At 51.2% G+C, this 23,627-nt stretch overlaps 2 protein-coding genes across 7 annotated transcripts in view; both read right to left on the bottom strand.

Moving 5' to 3' along the window:
* Nucleotides 1–7,323, bottom strand: part of INPP5B (inositol polyphosphate-5-phosphatase B) — a 47,507-nt gene extending 40,184 nt beyond the window's left edge. For 2 of the 6 annotated variants that reach the window (XM_074934232.1, XM_074934236.1), the window contains exons 1-6: nt 7,077–7,322; nt 6,682–6,747; nt 5,948–6,027; nt 5,382–5,479; nt 4,849–4,878; nt 3,957–4,067 (exon numbers count right to left, since the gene is read on the bottom strand). In XM_074934232.1, the coding sequence (XP_074790333.1) occupies nt 3,957–4,067; nt 4,849–4,878; nt 5,382–5,479; nt 5,948–6,027; nt 6,682–6,738 (376 nt within the window). In that variant the 5' untranslated portion in view covers nt 6,739–6,747; nt 7,077–7,322. The other 4 variants (XM_074934233.1, XM_074934234.1, XM_074934235.1 and 1 more) reach the window with 4 other exon arrangements.
* A 6,337-nt stretch (nt 7,324–13,660) lies between these two features.
* LOC141974640 (uncharacterized) lies at nt 13,661–23,627 on the bottom strand. The gene is made up of 9 exons (XM_074934490.1): nt 23,468–23,627; nt 21,089–21,159; nt 19,478–19,540; nt 18,706–18,827; nt 18,216–18,314; nt 17,242–17,407; nt 15,305–15,369; nt 14,527–14,622; nt 13,661–14,004 (listed from the first exon to the last, which is right to left on the bottom strand). The coding sequence occupies exons 2-9, from the start codon at nt 21,123–21,125 to the stop codon at nt 13,744–13,746; spliced, it is 909 nt and encodes a 302-aa protein (XP_074790591.1). The 5' UTR covers nt 21,126–21,159; nt 23,468–23,627; the 3' UTR covers nt 13,661–13,743.

Below are 23,627 nucleotides of genomic sequence, written 5' to 3'. Positions count from 1 at the left end.
TTTTTTAAAAACACCATAATAGAGGCTCAACTTAAATAGAGGCCCCCAAATTAAAAAAAACATAGTAAGAGAACCAAAAAGTGCCACCGTGGCTAAACAACAAAGTAAAAAAAGCAGTGAGACACAAAAAGGCATCCTTTAAAAAGTGGAAATTAAATCCCAGTGAGGAAAATAGAAAGGAGCATAAACTCTGGCAAATGAAGTGTAAAAATATAATGAGGAAGGCCAAAAAAGAATTTGAAGAACGGCTAGCCGAAGACTCAAAAAGTAATAGCAATTTTTTTTAAGTACATCAGAAGCAGGAAGCCTGCTAAACAAGCAGTGAGTCCACTGGACGATCAAGATGCTAAAGGAGCACTCAAGGACGATCAGGCCACTACGTAGAAACTAAATTAATTCTTTGCATCAGTCTTTACAGCTGAGGATGTGAGGGAGATTTGCAAACCTGAGCCATTCTTTTTAGGTGACAAATCTGAGGAACTGTCCCAGATTGAGATGTCATTAGAGAAGGCTTTGGAACAAACTGATAAACTAAACAGTAATATGTCATCAGGACCAGATGATATTCACCTAAGAGTTCTGAAGGAACTCAAATGTGAAATTACAGAGCTACTAACTGTAGTTTGTAACCTGTCATTTAAATCAGATTCTCTACCAAATGTCTGGAGGATACCTAATGTGACATCAATTTTTAAAAGGGTTCTAGAGGTAATCCCCGCAGTTACAGGCTGGTAAGCTGGACTTTAGTACCTGGCAAACTGATTGACACTATAGTAAAGAACAAAATTCTCAGACACGTAGATGAACATAATTTGTTGAGGAAAAGTCAACATGGGAAATCATGCTTCACCAATCTGCTAGAATTCTTTGAGGGGGTCAACAAGCATGTGGACAAGGGGGATCCAGTGGATATAGTGTACTTAGATTTTCAGAAAGCCTTTGACAAGGTCCCTCACCAAAGGCTCTTTAGCAAAGTAAGCTGTCATGGGATAAAAGGGAAAGTCCTCCCATGGATTGTTAAGTGGTTAAAAGATAGGAAACAAAGGGTAGGAATAAATGGTCAGTTTTCAGAATGGAGAGAAGTAAATAGTTGTGTCCCCCAGGGGTCTGTACTGGGACCAGTCCTATTCAACATATTCATAAATGATCTGGAAAAAGGGATAAACAGTGAGGTGGCAAAATTTGCAGATGCTACAAAACTACTCAAGATAGTTAAGTCCCAAGCAGACTGTGATGAGCTACAAAAGTATCTCACAAAGCTGTGTGACAGGGCAACAAAATGGCAGATGAAATTCAGTGTTGATAAATGCAAAGTAATGCACATTGGAAAACATAATCCCAACTATACATATAAAATGATGGGGTCTAAATTAGCTGTTACCACTCGAAAAAGAGATCTTGGAGTCATTGTGGATAGTTCTCTGAAAACATCCACTCAATGTGCAGCGGCAGTCAAAAAGTGATCAGAACATTGGGAATCATTAAGAAAGGGATAGATAATAAAACAGAAAATATCATATTGCCTCTATATAAATCCCTGGTACGCCCACATCTTAAATATTGCATACAGATGTGGTCGCCCCATCTCAAAAAAGATATATTGGAATTGGAAAAGTTTCAGAAAAGGGCAACAAAAATTATTAGGGGTATGGAACGGCTTCCGTATGAGGAGAGATTAATAAGACTGGGACTTTTCAGCTTAGAAAAGATACGACTAAGGGGGGATCTGATAGAGGTCTATAAAATCATGACTGGTGTGGAGAAGGTAAATAAGGAAGTGTTATTTATTCCTTTTCATAACAGAAGAACTAGGGGTCACCAAATGAAATTAATAGGCAGCAGGTTTAAAACAAACACAAGGAAATATTTTTTCACACAACGCAGAGTCAGTCTGTGGAACTCTTTGCAAGAAGATGTTGTGAAGGCCAAGACTGTAACAGGCTTCAAAAAAGAACTAGATAAGTTCATGGAGGATAGGTCCACCAATGGCTATTAGCCAAGCTGGGAAAATATGGTGTCCCTAGCCTGTTTGCCAGAAGCTGGGAGTGGATGACAGGGGATGGATCACTTGATGATTACCTGCTCTGTTCATTCCCTCTGGGGCACCTGGCATTGGCCACTGTTGGAAGACAGGATACTGGGCTAGATGGACCTTTGGTATGACCCAGTATGGCTGCTTTTATGTTCTTATGAAGTGAACAAGCTGACTAGAGACAGCCTGTGTTCAAAGCGATGAGCTCCGCTGTGGGGAGCAGTTTGTAGTTCTGTCGTTGTGAGAAACGGTGCCCCGTGCATGACCAGGCTCCTCCCCAGCCAGCCAGGCCGCTTGCTCTGCAGAGATAGGGCTTTGTGCAGAGACACATTCATTTTTTAAATGTATCAATTTACTGAGTAATAGCCTCTCCCCAAATTGAAATGGAAACATCCTGGTTAGAAACCAGGTCTTAGAGGAACTCAGGTTATTCAACAGGCCATAGAGTGTCCTTCCCAAGAAGCATTCTTGGACCAGCCTGTGACTAGTGCTCTTCTGGCTCTAACACCTGGTCTACCCTTAAGTTTTAGGTCAACATAGCTACGTCAGTCAGGGATGTGAAACCTAACTGACAGTATAGACGCAGCTTGGTCAACAGCAGAATGCTTCTGTCAAACGAGCAACCATTTCTCAGGGAAGTGGTATTCCTACACCAACATTAAAAAACCCTTCTGTCAGCATAGACACAGTCTCTGGGCTTATACTGGCACAGCAAGGATGCTGAGCTATGCTGGCATAGTCTCCGTCGGTCTAGAGGAAGCTGATGAGGCTCTGGGTAGGCATACCGAGAGTCCCAGCCATTCCCTGGGCTGGAGTGATGGAGGGAACACCACCCAGTATTTTTAACATTGTGATTTTAAATAAATAACATCTTACATGCCTCTAGTGTCTTTCATCTCAAGTCAAAGGATCTCAAAGTGCTCTATAAACCTAAACCTGCGCCAAGAGGAAGTCCATACACAGGGATCACTGCACCCACCACTGAACGGTAGCCACCTCAGGGGTGAAACATGGACATGGTTTAACAGCACAACAGTACTCCCCTAGGACAGAACTGAAAACTAATTGAAACACCAACCCTTCTGCCCAGCATGGCTGATCACAGGGGGGAATCCCACATGGAAAGATGGCAGCGGTGATACAGCTTAGGTCACGTCTCTACTATGGGGACTATAGTGGCATAGCAAGGCACCATAGCTATGCCGGCATAACCCTCCAGCATTGACGCAGGCTACAATGATGAAAGGGGTTTTGCCATTGCTGTAGGAACTCTTCCTCCCCGAGTGACAATAGCTAGGGTCAACAGAAGCATTGTTCTGTGACTTAGCTGCATCTACACTGGGGGTTAAGGTGGTGTAGCTAGAGCACTCATGGCTGTGGATTTTTCACATCCCTGAGAACTGTAGCGATGTTGGCCTAAGTTTTAAGTGTAGACCAGGCCTTAGTCTTTACGGGGAGGAAGACAGAGTGGGGAACAGGAGTATCCAACAGTTGCTGCCTCCCTGGAACCAGTTCTCTGTGATCTCTTACAGTATTAGCACAAGTCATAGCTTCGGATTTAGTGTCTTGAGGATCAATTCTAGGCTACATTTTACTTCCCTGCTCCATGAGTGGTGAGCCCAAGCGAGGCTACAATATAAATACTATTCCTACTTGCTACTGAGGCAAAGCTCAGAGCATCTCTGCTGAGTCATCTAGTGACAGACAAGAGTGATGGATTTGGAAGGTTAGTACATCCAGAGGCCTGTAAGCTAGCTGTGTAAATACAAGTGGCAGCAACAGGGATACTGGAATTGACATTCCTCCTACGATGAGAGAAAACATGATACAAAGACAAAATCCTAACCTAGACTTCCTCGTTCGTCTGCAGCATCTGTACCAACCTATGGATTAACTTCAATACTTATATGACAGAGGGTTGTACCTGGTCGGCACTTGCTGATCTCCTGTAGGAATGTGCGTGTATGGGACCCAAAAGGCAATTGCACCACCAGCTGAGCATCTTCCGAGCTTATCTGGACAGTCACATCAGAACCTACACATGGCGGGAAGAGGAGAGTTGGAATTAATGCTGCTAAGTTTGCAGAAGACACTTACAGTTCTAAACACTACTTTAGGTGCTGCAGGCCCACAAAAGCCATGCCAGCACTGGACATGTTTCCACATCCGCAGTACTCAAATCAGTAGAAAACCACACCAGCTGCGAGAAAAGAAATCAGCTTCATCACCTCTTTCAGTTTCCTGTATTTGGATAATTTGTTTTATTTTTAAATAGGATTTGTAAATCATCATCATCATCATTATTCCTCTAGTCCCTTTCAGCCCAACTGATCCCAAAACATTTTATAAAACTTAAACAAACAGAAAAATTAGACAAGGAATCCCACGCCACTGAAATACAGTTGCATTTGAACAGCGGTTAACACATTTTGCGGGCTTTCACAATTTAAATAAATTATAATAGTATCCAGCTGATACTCCAGTAAAAGCTAGGGAGACCGACTAGAACTCATCGTTTAGCAACAATCCGTAATCATTTAGCCAAATGATAGTTTGAACTGGGGTTGGCAATACACTGGTTAACTAGTAATAGTGTCCAGATTTATAAACTACCCAATAATAGCAAGACAAGACTCCATCATTGCACAGAGTGTGTTCAATTTGGAGCAGCTCAGCCCCTGACATCCCATAAGCAACCCTGAGCAAACTCCACAAACCAAAAATCGTGGAATAATGGTTCATACAGAGCTTGTAACCTCAGTATATGGGAATCTTTCTTGTACCTCATGGGAATCATAGCAACAGAAGAGACTCACCAATGATATGAAGGTCACTGTCAGGTGTAACTGTCAAAAGAGAAAAGCGGTTCCATTAGAAAACCTGGCAAGTGGTGCCTGAGCCACACTGCTACTATCCAGGGATAATACTTCATAAATAGCTCAGACAGATGGACCCTGAGCACCCTCTGATAAGGGACAGAAAGGGAGGCAGAAGAAGTCAGAAAGGATAGGAGGCCATGAGTATTATTTGGTAACTCTAAGGTCTCCTCTTGCCAGAGCTGGGGGTGCACAGGATAGTTTGGGTTCCATGGGGTCCAATGCAGCCTGTTTTCCTGAAATGTTAATTAATTACACTGGATTCAGCTGTTTAAAAGTTACGGCACAACAAGGCAAAAGGTGATCAGTTTCCAAATTTCAGGCAGCAGCACAGCAAAATTCAGATTCTGTTCCACACACAGATCCTCTCTTTACCTGCCCCCAAGAAAAGATGGCACCTGACTGATCTCTGAGGAGCAGAAGCAAGAACCTCCTTCCAGGAAGCGAGTGAAGGATGCAGAGGGCAGCTCTACCTTCTTCTGCTGCAAATCCTTCGGTGATCGGCACAACTCTCTCCAAGCAGACATCCTCAGCTGTTATAGCCATTCGCCGATGAGTGTACAGGAAGAGCCTGGAGGCAAAGAGCGGGGGGGTAATGCCACCTCCATTCCAGCATCAGCACTGAGCTCCCTGCAAGCATGGTGCAACACCATCCTATCCCAGCACCACACTCACCTGCTAGCACAGCCCCTGCAGCTCCTGTCCCTGTCCCGTGCCAGCCAGCGCACCCCGTAAGGGTGGGGTTTTTAAAAATTAATTTATACAAGTTGCTGGTGAAAAGTACCAGACTAACAGCCCTGGAGTCTAGGCTCCTCCGATTAAATACAGATCAGGTACAGAACAGGTAGTGGCAGGGCAAAGGACCTTCCCACATTACTTTGCCAAATCCCGACATGGAGAGAGCACCTTTGGGGTGGGAGGGGAGTTCGTGTAGTCTCCATGGCCCCTTCAATTCTGGGGCTTCCCGCTGAGACTGCCAGCCAGAGGGCCCTGCCTTCCCCATATGAGTGGCCCATCAGACATTGTCTCAAGCACCTACGCATGCTCTCCATGGGTCCGCACAAGGCCCAGAAGCCGGCTCTCCACACTCTCCTCACCAGCCAGGATACCCTGTACCGCATGCAGCTCATGGTCAAGGAACGGCCAACAGAGACACAACTCCTCTAGGGCAGCCAGAAAGGCAGGAGTCTGAGCTCTCTCTCTCTTTGAACCTGTCTTCGACTGCAGCAGCCACCAGCTGCTCAGCCTCTGGGTTTCCTGTCTGGAGCCTCCATTCCCATCCAGAATCAGTTAGGAGCCAGGTGTTCTGCCTCCTTAAAATTCCTCCTGCCATTTCAGCTCAACCCTGGATCCTCCCACCACGCTCTGTCCTGGGCCATTGTGTGCAGCCACTCGCCTCTTGAGAAAGGCTCTCTTCCACCTGCGGTGGTGTGCGGAGTGGTCCACTTCCACTCTGCCCTGGCCATGCAGGGAGTTGTAAACTGTGACTGGTGTTTCAGATGGAAGGTGTCGGGGAAAGGGTTTTTTGCTCAATTAGGGGCCATAGAATTTGGCCCAATATCATTAGCACAGCACCCAGGCCAGTGTGCCATGAAAAGGACTGGGACATACAGGTTGTTTTGGATTAACAGATGGCCTACAAGTAATGAGCCTGTCTCCATTGATGCTCAGTAACTCTGAGAGGCAGAAACGGGGGACAAAGGGTTGTGATTTCCCTGGTAATTCCAAGCCACGTTCACTTATCTACAAAGAAATGCTTGGTGTAAAGGATATGATCAGGCAGGTCTGTCCATCCGCCAGGGTCTCCTGAATAGCAACTGATTCATCCATCCTCCAGGCCTGGAACGCAAAGGGCTGCTGTCAGTGAATTACATATGTGAATTCGCCAAGTCGATTTAATGCCGCTCTGCAACAACCAGGCCACAAGGTGGTGCCAAGCAATGAAGCTCCTACCGCACTCGACCATGCAGTGAGCGAGTGGGACACGCTGATCTGACCATGGCTGTGGGTTGCATCAGCCCAGGCAGAGTGACTCAGCCCAGCCTGTGGCAGGGAAACAGAGGCCCTGTCTGCACCACAGACCAAGCCACGCTACCTGGCAGCTTACCGAACACAGGCCGGTAATCGATGGCTATCTGCAGGCTTTGCAATGTAAATCAGATACGTACCAGCTGCTGTATTTGTACCAGATGCTTCCCCTGCTGCGTCCTTCCCGCTAAGGGCTCAGATTGGAGATGCAGACAGGATCACTCCACTCAGATGCTCCGGCAGTCGCCTGAAGTAGCTTCAGCCAGACCCGCTTTCTGAAACTGTGTCACGAAAACGCTGAAATCACGTCTGCTGCCAGGCTCCAAGTAGCTCCGGCCCCCTCTGCAGCTGGAGCCCCCTCTTCTCCTGCTGGCCTCCTCCCCACTTCCTCCTCTCCACCCCGCTGCAGCCTGGCTGCTTTCCCACTTCCTCTCGGGCTTGTTCCATCTGCTCTGGCCTCTTCCCCCTTCTCGGTGTCCCAGATCTCCACATCAGGAATCTGGGCATTAAAGCAGGAGCAGCTGGCAGGGCCATGCCTATGGATTTGAATGGAAGCAGCGATCCAGCTCCTGTAAGCCCTGCAGACCCTCACCTCACAAAGGAACAGGCCTATCTTTGTTCTGTCTCCCAGACACTGGCCAGATCCATGCTCAGACCCAGGGGAGAATCTGCAGTGATTTCAGATGGATTTTTGTTCCCTTTTGGGGCTAGTTCTCTCGACACGTAAGCAGGTTTTTCTCACTGCTGTTGGCCCCTCAGTGGAGCAAACAGGACATCACGGCAAGTAGGTTTTCATTTCATAGCCTTTCTCTAAGGACACTGTCCCGTCACCTGCTGGCACCTGGAGCAAGTGCCGTGTCCAGTGTTTCTGGTGCACCAGGTTAGCTGGTGCCTGTGCCCTTTGCTTTTCTCAAGCTATTTCCTTATTTTCTCTGTTAATTACTTAGAGCCAAGCCCTTTTCTCCGTATGTTTTCCCAGCCTCACCTCTCCCTGGCACCTGTCACACACAGACAGGTGATCAGGCCTCAGGGCACTGTATGGTACCTGGCTGTAGGCTGCCATTTGACATCAGCAGTCTTCCTTCAACCCCCAGCATTCCTGCTGCCTCCTGCTCCCACTCTGCACTGAGCCCTCCACATCTAACCCTTTAATTACATAACAAGCAATGTATTATGTCATCTTACAGGTCACATATGAATAAATAAATACCTTGTCCTTCCCAGTGTTATCAGAACGCTTCGGAGCCATTAGATAATCACCGTGGTTTTTCTCCGGGATTGCATTTCCGCTCGGACACCCAGAGGACGCTCACTTTCACTTTGTGGCTCAGGCCCTGGCCCAGTGCGGCAGCGGTTGGATTTCAGACAATGCAGGGGAAGGGTTAAGACTAAGAGCCGTTATGACAAATACATAAAAAAGCATCACAAAAAGCTTTTTAAAAAAATAAAACTCAAATGTCGGGCTCAAACTACCTGACAGTTTCCCCTTTAAAAAAGAGCAAACAAATTTCCCCCAAAATGTTTATATTTTGTACCAGGAAAGGAAAAAAAAAACAAGCCTCCAAATCCCCAGGTATTTTCTTATATTGTATTTCCTGCTTTGATTAGAGAGTTTAGAGAAGATTTTCAAAACTGACTGGTGATTTTGGGTGCCAAACCCGAGACTCAAAGAAACCTGTGGAATTGCTGAAAGTGCTGAGCATCTATGCTTGGAAATATCAGACCTAAAGGGAGCAACATCCCTGCTTAAAGCAGATCTCATTTCTACAGAGCATTCTGAAAAAAATCTTAATCAGAGTAAAGGAGACTCCAGGACTAGCGAAGCCTTGGAAAGATTCATTTCATGGCAAAATTCAGAACACCATCTCCTTCCGTCGCACCTCCCTGAGAACAAATCATTTCCGATTAAAATGCAGCAGCATCTTGGGCCACAGCTGGTGTGAGCAAAATGTGGAGCATCTGCTTCATTATGCAAATCAATCATTGCAGAGTCTTTCTGGGAGCAGGTGCCAGACCGAGGGCTTGTCTACCCTTCAAATCCTGCCGCAGAGCAGCTGAACCAATGCAGCGGCACCCCTGTAGCACTTCAGTGAAGACGCAACCTACGCGGACAGGAGAGCTTCTCCCATGGGCGCAGGAACTCCACCTACCCAAGAGGCCACAGCTGTGTCAATGGGAGAAGCCCTCCCCTCGACAGAGCGCTGTCTACACCGGGAGTTAGGTCGGTATAACGGCGTTGCTTGGGGGTGTGGATTGCCCCTGAGCAATGTAGTTATACTGACATAAGTTGCTAGTATAGACCAGGCCCAAGAAACCAAACCAGACCCTCTGCATACTAAAGACAGGAGAGCGTGGCTTCAATTAACAATTGTCGCAATCGAGTTCCAGCTGCACCTGTTGTGGCCAAGCAGTTATGCAACAAAACACCTGCCTTTGTTCTGAGCATTCTCTCATGAGGCTGGGGCTACACCCTCCCTCCCATGCTCCCATCATGAGTGAAATGGTGTGGAGGGGGTTAATTCTTCAGTGGTTTCTATACATTCAGCATGTGTGAAGCTGCTGACTTAGAGCATTACACAAATGTGAGACTATTCCCAGTCTGACGGACAGGAATCTGACCCGAGGGGAATCACTGCTAAGATGGGAGAGAAGAGGGCTGCTGCTGAACGGTTACACTAGCTATGCCTGTGAGACAGCCTTTGGGCGGGCGGGCGGGGCGGGGAAGAGTAGAAAGGGGTTGGCCAAAATATTCCATTTGCTTAATGTTATTGGGGGGGAAATTCTTATTTGAAGAAATTAGGTGCATTGTATAGAGTGTTATAAATGAATGGCTGGGACCCCAGCAGCATCTGCTGAGCTGGCCCAGGGTGGAGTGGAAGTAGAGAGGTCAGGGATATTAGGAAAAACCTTGTTTTGCCAGTAGGCTGCTGTAGATGTTTTTTTCCATCTGCCCTAGAGGGACACTGAATTCCTAAAATTCTGCAGCTGTTTTTTCATTTTCTAGAAGCCTGAGAATGTGGCGCCATTTCACGTTTCGTCTCTTCCAGGTTTTGGGAACGATTAGGGAGTAAATATCCCTCTTCTAAGGTAACGCCCCAACTCGTTCCGTAAACGAACAGCGGGAACATTCCTGGCTGTAGGAGAAAAGGACACCTGCTGCTCCAGAGCCCAGGATCCTGCTAGCTCCTGAGCAGAGGCTCACAACACTGGGAAGGGAGGAGGCAGACTGCAAGGAAAGCTTAGCCTGGGGATTGCAAACTATAAGAAGTATCCGTAAAATGCTGCAGGGGATGTTTGTGTGTGTAATTTATGCCAGCTCAAGTATAAACATGAGCATTAAGGCCTGCCAGCAGCTGAGGTCTGCACCCAAACAATGATGACAGGATCTGTTCCTCTCAAAGGCAGTTGTTAGCACAGTGTGAATTTTTCCACTAGCACTAAGCAGTGCCCTGCTTATGATTTGTCATAAGCTAGCATTTGAGGTCTGTAACAAATAAAAACCCCACCTTTGGGGTCTGTAAACACATCAGAACGAGTCAGCTGTGGACTAGGCTGCAGGAGTCACAGCACAGAGTAGGCAAGGCAGTCATGGGAACAAGGAGTCCTGCACAGAGGAAGGGGCACACTGGAGACTTCAAGGAGTTTGGTTGAAAATAATAACCGAGTCCCCATGCCAGCGAGAGGGAGGTCGCCAGGCACTTCCTAGTTTAGGCTGCAACAGCAATGAAGGGTTTACTGTACACGTCGTTTCAGCCACATTCATCACCCAAGGGCCTGCCAACCACCCTCCCCCACTCCACAACTGCCTTGAGTCACTGTCTCCCTTACTTCCCCAGCACGACAAGCCCTGAAGCAGGCTTCAGCCATGGCAGAAGATCGCCTCCAATAATTAAACACGGAGGTTGATAAATATATTTATTTATAACGCCTCTTCAAAGGACAGATTCTGAAAACGGAACAACAGAGTACAACAGTCACAACAGAGCTCATCTCTATCATCAGCTATCAGCAATCTCTGCCTTGTGGTTTCCAGCAAACATAATTCAGTCACTGAATCAGTATCAGCTACGTTTGGTGCAACAATTGGTCGCAGCAGATTCTTTTAGACACAGACTAATCCCGGATTAAAACCATGGCTAGAATGAACCGTCCCTTACGATCCTGGTTCTACTTTTATTAGTCACCCTTTAGACAGTAAAGACTCCGGGATTGGCAAACAGGCTCCTAAGACATATGTGCCACTTTTGGAGGAACGCTGTTTCCTTGGGTAAGATTCTAGAGAAGAAATATGGTGTTCCTAATTCAGCCCACCCAGGCCGGAGACATTCCATCATCAGGGTGGTTATAAGCTAGTTATGGAGGTCAATGCTTAGAAAAGCTACATTGCAAGCAGGTCACTACCCCAGATGGACTTTGCTTGTGCCTGGATTTCTGGCAGGATTTTCTGCCCTTTCAGAGGCTTCTTCCACCCCATCATTCTTATAGCTAGATGCATGGGCAGTGGGTGAACCACAGGCTCGGGGAGGATAGCCCCTGACCTGGCCCACCCCTTCTGCCTGAGGACCTGCCCCTCCCACCCTCCTTCCCACCCCGAAGCCCAGAGCCACCCCCACCAGGCTGCCAGAGCTGGGTGGCCCCAGACACCCCAAGTCCCAGCTGCCTTACCCCAGCGGGCTTCCCAGAAGAGCAGCAGCCTGCCTGAGCTGGGGCCAACTAGCAGCAGGAGGGGGTCCCAGGGCAGAGCATGGGCAGGGCCATGCGGGGATGTTGGAGAGGCACAGCATTCCCCAGCTTATTATCCGCACCGCCCATGCAGGATGTCATTCATTCCAGGTAATCCAAAATCTCAGACTAGTAAAGTCACACGGCAGTAGCCCCAGGATGCTTCACTTTGTTTGAAGTCACACAGTCCTACGGGTTTTTGGCAGGGAAGTGGGCAACTCTGCAGCCTGCTTAATGCACAGGCTGTGTGTCTGCTCTGTTCCCCTTTGGATTTCACAGGGAGAGGCACAATCATGGGGGTTTAAGGTTCATTAAAAACATAAGATTCCAAAAAGAAACTAACCGTGGAAGTTAAAATAAGGCTTAGAGGTCATGTATGGAACTTGGAAACAGCAACCTATTGCTATTCAGAACTACTCGTACGAGCTGACTTCAATCAATGAAAGAATCAGATACACTAATACCAGCCAACATTCAAGTCAGCTGGGCCAGTGACTGTCAGCAGCGGGGCTGCCACCTCAGACCAAGTCAAGGTCAGATTTGTGCTCTCTGGCCTATGGAGAGTGGTGAATACGTACAGCTAGGGGAACTGGGGAACTACTACCTTCAGGGGTCAGTGGGGCCATTGATTAGTCCCTGATGTGGGGCAGCATTTACCAGGATGCTGGGAGACTGGCCTAGCCTCAGGAGATGTTAAGACAGGAAGTTCTACAAACTTGGCCGTTAGGAAGATGCCAATGATTTCAGCCAACAGCTCAGGCCAGTTGGTTTACTGGCCAGGGCAGCTCTTGGGTTAGGAATCCAAGGGTGTGTCTACACTTAAACTGCAGCAGCTCCACTTTAGCACTTCAGTGCAGACACTACCTATGCCAACGGGAGGGGTTTTCCACCTCCCTGAGAGACAGCAGTTATGTTTGAGGAAAGGACTGTTCCATCGACCTAGCATTTTCTACACAGGGGTTAAGTCGGCAGAGCTACGTCTCCCAGAGGTGTTTTTCACATCCCTGAGAGACGTAGCTATGCCAGTGTAAGTGCCCAGTGTAGATCAGCCCCAAGTCCTGCCTTGCCCCCTCTAGCAGCATGTTCCCTTGGTTAGCAGAGGCAGCTTAGCATAATGGAAAGCTCTCCCTGCTCGGATACTCCCATTACAGTGTTTTCCTTCCATGGGGGAGGGCTGGGGTGTGTGTGCAGCAGAGGACTGTGATTTCACTCAGACACCGTCCCTGCTACACAGACAGCTGCTTTACACACAAACAAGAGGTGTGAACGGTGGCAGAGTAATTCACAGAGTCCCCTAGTGGCTGGAGCTCTTCACCCCCAAGAGTCAGGAAGAGGTGCTGGCGCTCAGAAGGGAGGGGGGTTCACTGTGGGCTGCCCCTCAGCAGCTAGCCAGCTCCTAATCCGTTCTGCACAGACAGCACACCCAGGAGTCAGTCCAGCGAGCAGCTGACGTCACTCCTGTGGCTAGAAGGAAGCATGTGGCACAATGCCTCCCCTCTCCCCAGGTCCGGGAGCCCCACATCCATCCCCATGGCCACTAGTTTCCACCCTCCCCTGGATCAAATTGGAGAATCCACATGGGAGAGACTAAGGGTCTGTCTACACTGCAGTAGGACACCTGTGGCTGGTCCGTGTCAGCTGACTCAGGCTCGTGGGACTCAAGGTGCGGGACTGTAAAATTCAGTGTAGAGACTGGGCTTAGGCTGAAGCCCAGGCTCTAGGACCCTCCCACCTCCCAGGTCCCGGAGTTTTCTGACAAGGACCAGCAGTGGTGTTTTACTGCAGCGTAGACACACCCTACTGGTTCAGTCAGCTGCACTCACTGGGGTCTCTATTTCACAAACACCCATGGGTGCTAGCCACTAACTTCCGTGGGGCTAGCCAGGCCCGCACAGAGAGGAGAAGGCCTGCGGTTTCCAGCGACCTCCCTTCCTGTGATGCTGATTCAATAGATGGAATTTTCTAGCCAGCCTTAGCTGAATTTAAGAGGTACAGAAACCCTAGATCTTGTGCCAGTTTTAGCCAATATAGTGTATGCCCCTGAATCCTTCCCTAGTCAGCCTACGGAGCTCAGAGGGTCATTGCTTAACCCTGAAGGAAAGTGGAGAGACTGTAATGCATGACAAGACCCACACCACAGGCCAGGAGTTTCAGGAGTGGGGCCAGAGCCACCTGCCCAGCGCCATTGAAGTGCACGTTGCCATCCAGTTTCAGGCAGCTAGTTTTAGGGGTAGCTTGGCAGCATTCCTGGTAACAGAGGGCAGCTGCTCCTCTGGCACAGACTGGGCTGGCGGTCTTGCAGACTTTGCTACATCCAGCCACGTAATTTGAGCCAGTCTTCTTCATCTGCAGGAAGGAGACAGACATTAGCAGTCTTGGGCTTTAGCACCCCTCTGGGTTCTTGCATTCTTGTTAATGGGACCAACTCAAACCCCCAGGCACATCCTCCTGGTTCAGAGGCAGAAGATGCACAGAGTCAGCTTTAACAAAAGCTGCAGTGCCCATATCACTACCCTAGTTGAGGCGCTTGTTGGAATCTCCAAGAGGTCAAGGACAAAGAGAACCACAGAGACTCAACTACTCCCTGCCCCAGGTGTTTGTCCCAGGGAAGTTTGCTGTTGATGACTCTGCTTTAGCTGCTCTGTGGAAGAAGCACTCCAGAGCTGTCAGGATGGCAAGATCCACAAACATCTCTATGCTGCAAGTGCTGACAAGAGCCCAGCATCAGCTGTGAAATGGCAGCACTGACGGAGCAATGCCAGACGGAGCGGAGACCTGGCCTGGAGCCCTTCAGTCCTGCTCCATTCACAACTCTAGTTAAGAGGCACAGCTCAGGGTGGTTAAAGAATTGCCAAACAAGCCCAGTACCTCACAGAAGTTGTATCCAACGATGCATTCAGCAACAGACTTCTGGCCTTTGAAGCATCCAGCTCCCTTACAGGAGAAGGTTGTGCACACTTTCCCCTACAAGACAGCCACGAAAGGCACTGTGAACACCCATCACTCCAGAGAGCAGAGCTACCAGAACAAGGTCTGACATTTACGTCACTTTCCTTTTGCCTGGTCATTATGAGACACTTGTGTGAGGAGCTAAAAGTCACACAGGGAAAGCAAGTGGTCCCAGGGACCCCAGGATCAGCAGATTGCCCTCCAAGAGCCAGGTGGCTGTTGGGCAGTGACTGGCACTGTACAGGCAGTTCCAGCAAGCCCAAGTCTTCATTAACAAGACCACCTTTCAGGGGCTGGCAGCCACATTTTACAACATTCACTGACACTCCAAATACAGAAAGATCAAAGAAAAATCAACTCCCAACACCCAAACTTCACTAAAATTGCACCCTAGCTGGCAAGTGCCAAACCCTCCTCTGCCTCCACCCTCATGGAGGGGGCTCTGCAGGGTTCCATGGAGATAAGCAAACTCCCAGCCATCATCTGGGAATCTCTTCCACACATCAGAGGACTGAGATGAAAGGGTCCTGTTATGGGGGTAATGCATGGCAGTTCGAGGGGGTGGGAGGGGGAGGGAGGGAGGGAGAGTGTGTGTGTGTGTGTGTAATAGTTCATGGCAACGCTACTCAGCATAGGATTCCCACTGGTGCATGCCTACACAGCTCTGCAGTCTGATCATGCTGGAGGCAATACTTACATTCCTGGAAGGGGGCTTCATGGTGGTAGTTGTGGGAGCTGGAGTGGTGGTGGGCGGCAAGTCACCTGAAAGAGACACGAAAGGAGACTGGTGAGACCGAGCTATGCCCTCCTGCTACTCTGCATATCCATGTAGCCTTGGGACCCAGGTCTAGAATCCAGAACACGGCCAGAGACTGACACGCCCCAGTGGAAGCTGCTAGAGTTATTTTAACATGGGGATTTACGTTAGTGCACTTCAATACAGGAGACAGGTATTCAGCAGCCTCATTCCAGAATGTGAACCACATCTGTTACTTCCCCCCAACCCCTGCTCTCCCTACCAAAGCTCAGGTGTGTTTGGTGCCTAGGAACTGCCAGGCCAGGCCAGGCATCTATCTAGCCCAGTATCTGGTCTGACAGCACCTTGGAGACAAATTCAAGAAACCCCCACAATGGACATCTGTGAAATGTCCCTTGTAGGCAGGTTATTTCTTCCTCCAGTAAGGATTGTTCTCTGCCCCAAGCCCTTCTATTTTTTGCCCCAGCTAATGGAACTGGGGATGTTTTCATCATCCAGAGAAGTGTCTAATCCTTTGAGAAAAAGTCTTGTCACATTTTTGGACGCTGACATCTTGTGACAGTGAGTTCCACAGGTTAGTCAGTGATCATTTGGTCACTAGTTTCACCTTGGCACAATGGCAGTGAGTGGTCTGGGGAGTGGCTGAGTGAGCCAATCACACTCCTAATGGGAATCTGAACAGGTGGCTAAGTCCAGCTATGGGCCTGCGTGCCCCCCTGGACCCAGCAGAGCGGAGTCACTCCCAGGGAGGAGACCTGGAATTCACCCAGCTTGCTGGCCTGAGAAGAACGGAGAAGCAGGAAGTGCTGCACGATCCCGACAGTGGAAGAAGAGAGAACTAGTTTGTTTACCCCTGTGGGATGGAATGAGGGAAATCAGGATACGTGGGAGGCTCTCGAGGGGGCGAATGGGTGACTGTGATGCAGCTAGAGGAGGCAGCAGTAAGAGAAACCCCAAGTGCACGCAGCTGACCCACCACGACAGCTCTGCCCACTCCAGAAGGGCTGCGAGACCCCACAGCCTGTGGGTATCAGGCTTTCCTGCCAAGACATTGCAGGATGGCTTTTCCAGAGAAAGCACCATCAGAGAGCTACAGTGCTCCTAGGAATCCGGTGCCTGGCCTTCGCGAGCGATCGTAATTCAGTTAGTTATCCTGCAAGAGGCCTTCCTACGGAATCCCTCTGGCCGAACCAGAGCCGTCGGGAATCCAAACCCCCACAAGCACCAGAGCCAGCTCCTGAGCCAGACTCTATGGCCTGGATGGGTTCTACGCATGGGAGGGACAGGCACCCATCACTGCTACTCATGGCTCTCTTTGGAAGTGGAGGGTCTAGATGCCTCTGCTGTTGTGGCTTGCCTCCAGAAAAATGTGTTGGATGGAGACTGCTGTCACGTAGGAACTTCAACTACTCTATGGCCCCTATGGGCTTCAGAGCCCCCGCAGGGATAGACTCTGATCCCGCACCACACGCACAGAACCCAGCACTCAAGGTGAAGCCCCCTTAGTTGTTAGCAGCACGGAGCCTATGACTTTCATGAGAGCAGGTCTGACAATCCAGCAGAGGGCCATGATCGCTGCCATGCATCAGCCAAAGGGCAGGGGAAGATGGTGAGAGTACAAAATAAACCCACTCGTCCACTCAGGTGGCAGGCGCCCCAGGCCCACCCACCATTCCAGCCCTTCTCCTTCTGCCTTAGAGAAACAAAAGCCACAATGCAGGTAGGGCCCTACACGAGAGACAACACACGTCAGTCTCTGGCCACGTGCAATAGAATGAACCCTTCTATATGCTGCAGGGAAGCGAAGTCTCTTGCTCGGAGTGAGAAGCCCAGTGCAGGTGGCCAGTGGGCCAGGCTGTTCCCAGCAGGCGGGTTACCGTAGGTGGTGGCATTGAGTTGCAGGCACTGAGACGAGTTGCAGCACTCCAGGATGCACTTGCTCATGCTCACGCTGCCGTTGGTTACACACATCTCGGTGCCGTTCCCGCTCCCACACTCGCTGCTGCACTTGGCTGTGTAGTTTGTGCTGTTGAGACGATAGAGCTGCAGGGACAAGGGAAGAGCCAGAGCCATGTACTCGAGATGCCGTCAGCCACACTTAGCCCACACACCCAGCACTGGTTTAGGGGGCAGTGGCTGGCGGAGCCACAGAGCTCATGGTGTGGGGTGGGCTCATCTCTGCACTCCCCCATGCCACTGAGAACAGCCTGAAAAACTGCACCAGGGATTGCTCTGGGCATGCTGAAGCCAGGGGGAACCCCCAGAAGGGGACACACCGCGATACAGCTGACAGATGGCTGACAGCAAGGAAAAATTGGCAAGCTCTAAGGCCAGATAGTTCTATCCCAGGGAGCAGTTTGGTGAGACACCAGGCTGCTCCTGCGAGCACTAAGCAAAGGGCAGGTTTAAGAACATAGGAGACAGGATGGAGTTAAGGAGGAAAGGATGGGAGTGGGGAGGGGATGGACAAACCACAAACCAGGGTTAGGAGAAAGCGTGACAAAAAACAGTCAGAGCAGGAATAAGTGACAGACTGTGCAAAAGGACAAGAACAGGAGCTGGGCACAGGTTTATAAGCTCTGGGGTTACCAGGCAATAGGCTGGCGAGGAAGGGAAATATTGTGACTCACATTGCATCCTCCTCCCCCGCCTCCAAAACACATCACAGCAACCCAGGGCTCGGGAAGCTTCTGTGATCTCCCTCCCCTCCCGCAGGCAGAGCCGAGACATCAGACAGGATGCTCTCCCAGGGTCTAGGAGTGCTGCACCCAGGGCGTTAGTGCGAGCAGCTCACTCATGCAGGGAGCAGCAGAGGTGACTGGCACAGTGCCCACCCGGAGAACTCCCCTACCTCACAGTGAGACTCATTGTGGCAGGTCGCGGTGTCATTGGCATAAGCTTCCTCCTGGTAGCATCTCTCTCCAGAGCACTGAAAACTCTGGCAGGTGATCTGCAGAAAGAGCACACACACTCCGAGGGCACCTCTCTCACTACAGACCTGCCCATGCCAGCCCCACGCTGGCAATGCACCCAGCAGCGCTCCTCTTGGCTGTCATTTGCTGTGGCCTTGCAGATCACTCACTGCCTCTGAGAGCGTCTGCTCAGCTGCCCTAGGATGGAATCTGTGGGCTCATGCGGCACCAAGAAATCCAGCTTTGGGGGAAGCCTTAATTGTCAGCTAGGATAGCTTCTTATCAGCCACCCCGCAGGAGCTCCTGCCCTCCCAGCAGAGCCGCAAAGGAACTCTGCTCTTCTCTCGCCTCCCCACTCACACCCCTCCCACCCCTCTGGGCTCCTGGCAGAAACCCTGGACAGTATTTGACCGAAGGCAGTTTCCTTACAGGTGTGTCTTCTGTCCCATTTGCAGAGTAGTTGGAGACCATATATGTGCTGGAAATAGGGGAAGTCTCTGGAACAGAGGGGGTGGTGTCGAAGAAAGACACGGCAGGAGGAGGGCTCGTCTCTGGAAGGTAGAAGGTTTCCAAGTGATAAGTCATCAGGAGGGAAACGTATCTTGTGCTCATAACAAGTTGAGAGCTAGGTGTCCAGAGAAGCTACAGCCCTGCCCTTGCATAGCATGCTGCCTGAGGGGCTGTATAGAAATCGGCAGGGAAATCATGTGTGGGATATGGAAGGTACCAGAGGGGAAATACTCTAAATGTGAGTGTCTGGGGAGCCAGAGATGACGTGTGGACAACACTCCATTGCATGACTACTAGCATCAGTGATAAACCCATGGCTGATTTTACAGCTTCTCCCTCACCGCTGGGACCTCCACTGAAGGGCTGAGCCTGGCCCCATAACCCTGCTCACCAGTGACGCTTTGCCTAAGGAGAAGTCTTTCCTAGAATTAGATCTGCATCAGAAGGGAACAGGCTGGTAGCTGGGGAGGCAGGTTAAATCTGGGTTTCCTGGAGCTCTAGCAGCTGCATGGAGAGAAGAGCTCGGCACACAAATCAGAAACGCTGAGATTTTTCCTATGTATGGTTTCTCTTTTGCCCCCACCATACGCATCTCGGACAGGGCGGGGCAAGCGTCCAAACAAAACCACCTCTAAAGCAGTTTCCTCAAAAGGCACGTAGAGTTCTCCCCATTGGCCAGTCTGCACCTCACCTGCTGATTCAAGAGGATTCCAAGAGCTAAGATGCAGAGTCAAAATGCAGAGCAGGAGGAAGCCTGGAACAGAGAGAGGAGATTGCACAGTGCTGAGCTTGTAACACCTGCTGCCAGAGTTACTCTACTGCAGAATACGCTGCACTAGGGAAGTGTCAGTGTTCTCACACTTGGGCTCCAAGGCCAAGTCATTTTGAGTCACCGGCTTTAAAAGTCCTGGCAGAAGGGGGTGTCTGGGAGGCACCTCTCTCCTACCCAGAGGAGTTTGCATGGGGCCCTGTGCATGGGGGAGGGGGGCTCACCCTTTGGAGTCAGCAGGCACAGCGGGTGCGAGCAGGAAATGCTGCAGGACCCTGACCGTGGTCTGGAGACAGCAGCTATAGCTGGAGAGCCAAACTCCCTCCTCTTGCACAAACCCCTTAGAACTGACTGTCCTTGGACGGCTCTCTTCCCAATTCACTATTTTTGCTCAATAAGAAGACTAATTAATCACTTGTCAAGGCAGCGTGAAGGGCTCCCTGAATCCAGGACTGACAGCTCCAGGATAGCCCCAGTCCCAGACAAATGCCCTGTGGAGGGCAGAGGGAGCATGTCACAGACACAGAACAGCAAGGCTGTATTCACTGCTGGGGTGAGCTGTAGGCATCGCACGTTTACAGGAAATGTCACCCAGGCAGCAGCGTCTGCTTCTAGTAACTGAGCAGGATGCAGCCCTGAGCCCTGAGCCATCGATTCCCAGGGGGAGTGCACTGTGCAGGCAAGGGAAGTGAATACCCTGCCATTCCTCATGCCACACGACACAGCCATTGTCTAGAACTGTAAGGGCCCAGCTGAGCCATGAGAGGATGTTATTTGCGGGCCCTTTGAGAGGCCAGAGGAAGCAGCTCTCACCAGCCTGGGCACAGCCTGGAGAGCAGAGGTGCCAGCATGGCAGAGCATCACAAATCTTCAGCACAGCAGATGACCCCTCGTCGCACTGCTGAGTTACCAGGGCAGGAGGCGGGGCTGCCTGGTCCCGTGATGCGAGGGTGCTCTGGTAGCAGAGCCTCTCCCACAGCACTCGGGGAGCTGCCTGCTGTCTCTGAGATCCCTGGCAGTCACACCCCCACTAACAGCTGCTCCCGCCACAGTGCGTCAGTGGGGCTCACCCCAGCACGTCCACATCGTCACACGGGAGCGTGCACACGGTGTGTGGGGCACCCGCTGTCACAGGGTGCGGGAACGGCAGGCTGAGACTGTAGCTTAAATCACATGGCCAGAGGCTTTGCGCAGTACCTGGGCCGCTGACCACACTCGGAGGCCACTGGTCTGGGACACTGCTAGTGCCAGCTCTGCAGCCCTGTGTTTTCATCTCTCCCCCAAGAACGCCCCTTGGAGGCAATTCGGCTTCCATGCTGCCTTATTCCTCCCATTTGCACTGCGGGCCACGTGTCCTGTGGCGAGACTGGGTTTGGTTCGTTAGTAGCTCCAGCACCAGCTACCGAGCGGCCAAAGCAGCCTGAAGGCAGACGTCTGAGGGGGCAGGGGAGGAATATTTTATAATTTAGCAGATTTGCTTTTAACAGGCTGGGATTGTCACTGACACTTTGCTCCTGAAATGAAGTCACTTACCTCGGCCTGGAGCAACCCGGCATTCCCAACTGGCCATCTTCAGCCAGGGAGGCGCTCACACCAACAGAACCCTGGGGGCGGGGAAGGGAAGACGGAGTAAGAGCTGCAGCTCACTGCCATGGGACCCAACTGTGAACGTACTGCACCCACGAGACAAACTGTTCCGGACCGACCCAGCTGCAGCTCCCTGCGAGCCATAAGGCTCCAAGGCCAGCGGCATTCCCGTTTATACTTTCCTGAGAGGGCAATTCAGAGCATCTCAGGACCTTGTCAAATTTCAGAAACTCTCCAAGACTGGCAGTGGTCCTTCCCCCATGGAAATTCCCCAGGTTGTGTGTTTAGAACACGAAGGAATTTGGGCCAGTGAAGCGCAGGTCTGGCCTCTCAGTTGTCTTGTGGTCAGCTCTCCTCATGGGCCTCATTATCTCCAGCAGGGTCCAGCACCTGCTGTCCCCCCACTCGCCAGAGCATCATGTGGGAGAACCAAGCTCTCCTTTGACATTACACTCCTAGTCCTTGTGCCTGAGCCTGCCCCACATGGCGAGTGCGTTGCACAGTCCAGTGACACCTCTCAGAGGCCTCATTCCAGGTTAACAGCCTCCTTATCTCAATTGACTTTGCCTCTGAACCGAATGACATGCCAGTGTCAGCACGGGGCGTTCTTTCACTGCGTCATTTCACCAATCCTCCGGCTCGCTCACCGTGTTAAACTGCCTCCCAGCCCTGCCATGGTGCCTAGCCTGGGTCAGCAGCCAAAGCCCCCTGCCCCCTCCAGCAGCTCCACACTGAGAGTGTCACGTCTGCAGCGTGCCGAAGACAGACATAGGGGCACAAGTTTAACATCAGGCTAACGCCGCAAGGAGGCCTAAGCCAAACGGGCAGCGGCTGATCTCGTTCAGAAAGAGCTTCCTGTTCCCACCAGACCTGCCGTGGCTGCGCTCTCCAGCCTGCTGCGCAGAACGGCTGCTGGAGCCAGGGGGCTTCGCTGCTCGGTGTGGATTACGCTACACCAGGGTATTTGCAGCTGGAAGTAGGGTCAGTGCCTCCCTCAGTGATGCAGCTCCACCCAGGGAGCAGAGCAGAAGCTCCCTGCCTGCAGGGGGCACGGGAGAGCGAGCTGGCTGGGCAGCCCTGCTGTACCTTCCCACCTGGGCTCAGGTTCCAAATGGAAGTGCCCCTTGCCGGCCCCTCGGCTCCATTGTCCCCAGGAGCCAGCACAAACTGCTCCTGCAGCCCAGCTCAGCAGGGAGCTTGAGGAGCCAGCTTTGCCCTGATCACAACCCGAGTCCTACATTCAGATACATGGAGGTGCTTCGGGGGACAGTTTGGGGCTGCAGTCTGGTCAGAGAGGCTATTCAATGCAGCTTTAGCAATACTGGAGAGCTCCCATGGCAGTGGCTGCCAGAGAAGCAGAGCCCTGGCCCTGGGGTATCTACCAGAGATAAATAAGACCCACCCGTAGGAGGGCTACACACAGTCACAATTCACAGTGCTGGCTAGTTGTGAGAGTCACCCCAGGGAACAAAAACAAAACCGTGCGACTTGCAGAGCGAACCCTGGTTAACCCAGCCCATGTCCACACTACGGCCATGGCACTGCAACCAGGCTGCTGTAGCACAGATGCTTCTTACAGCGATCGGGGGTTTCCGCGGTTCTGTTGCTGTAAATGGCAGCTGAGTCAACAGTCACACCCTTCCATGGCCCTAGCTGCGTGGATACCGGGGGTTAGGCCTGCACGGCTGCGGCGCTCAGGAGTGTGATTTTCACACCTCTGAGTTCTGTAGCTACGTTAGCCTCACTTTTTAGTGTCGGTCAGGCCTCAGAGTTCACACTCCTAGAATGGCGGGGCCCAGTGCTCACTGTTCACCAGTACCCGCACAAGGACGGCTCAGCCATGGGCAGGTAGCAGACAGGAATCAGAAATTCAGCCAGAGACCCAGGAGGCCTCCGATTCATCCCTCCACTCTAGCTATTCTCCAAGGTGCACTTTCGACCAGTCCCTCAAACCCAGAGCTCCCCACCCCGCTCTGGATGATTCTGGCACGGCTCACGCTGGGAGTTCTGCCCTTTCTTCATTTCACCAGACATGTTTAGGGCTAGTCCAGCTTCCCGATCAGCCCTCCTGGGGGACGCAGGTCCCGCACTACCACACCAGAGGGGCAACTCTCCCTTTTGCAGGAGGCTCCAACCTGATTCAGTGTGACACACGTGTTCCCAGAAACACGCAGGCAGACTAAGCAAGAACAGGCAGCTCAGCTCAGTTCGCCCGGCTCACCTTCGCCCTCGCCCCTAGCTCTGCACCCAGCTCCGCTCTCCCTTTGCTGAGCCTGGGAACTTAATTCGGCTTCCCCAGTGGGCTCAAGCTGTCCCTGCCCCCACCTGTGGCTGCTGGTGCAGCTCTCGCCGCTCACGCTGCTGCTTCCGCTTCACCCAGGGGCCCTCGTCCCCCTCGCTGGTTTCGGAGCCGAGGGGCAGAACTGCAGGAAATGCCCCTGCCACCACCCTGCTCAGGTGCAGCAACCGGGGCCCTTCCAGTCAC

The sequence above is a fragment of the Natator depressus genome, chromosome 19 (genome assembly GCF_965152275.1).
Source record: "Natator depressus isolate rNatDep1 chromosome 19, rNatDep2.hap1, whole genome shotgun sequence".
NCBI lineage: Eukaryota > Metazoa > Chordata > Testudines > Cheloniidae > Natator > Natator depressus.
This window is presented reverse-complemented; position numbering and strand designations above follow the sequence as displayed.

Excerpts from the sequence above, each read along its gene's own strand:
- LOC141974640 (XM_074934490.1), bottom strand. The coding sequence starts at position 21,125 with ATGGCCAGTTGGGAATGCCGGGTTGCTCCAGGCCGAG. Across the intron at positions 15,370-17,241 it reads ACTCAATGCCACCACCTACG|GTGACTTGCCGCCCACCACC; the intron begins GTAACCCGCCTG and ends TGTCTCTTTCAG. Across the intron at positions 14,623-15,304 it reads TGAAGCCCCCTTCCAGGAAT|GGGAAAGTGTGCACAACCTT; the intron begins GTAAGTATTGCC and ends GCTGTCTTGTAG.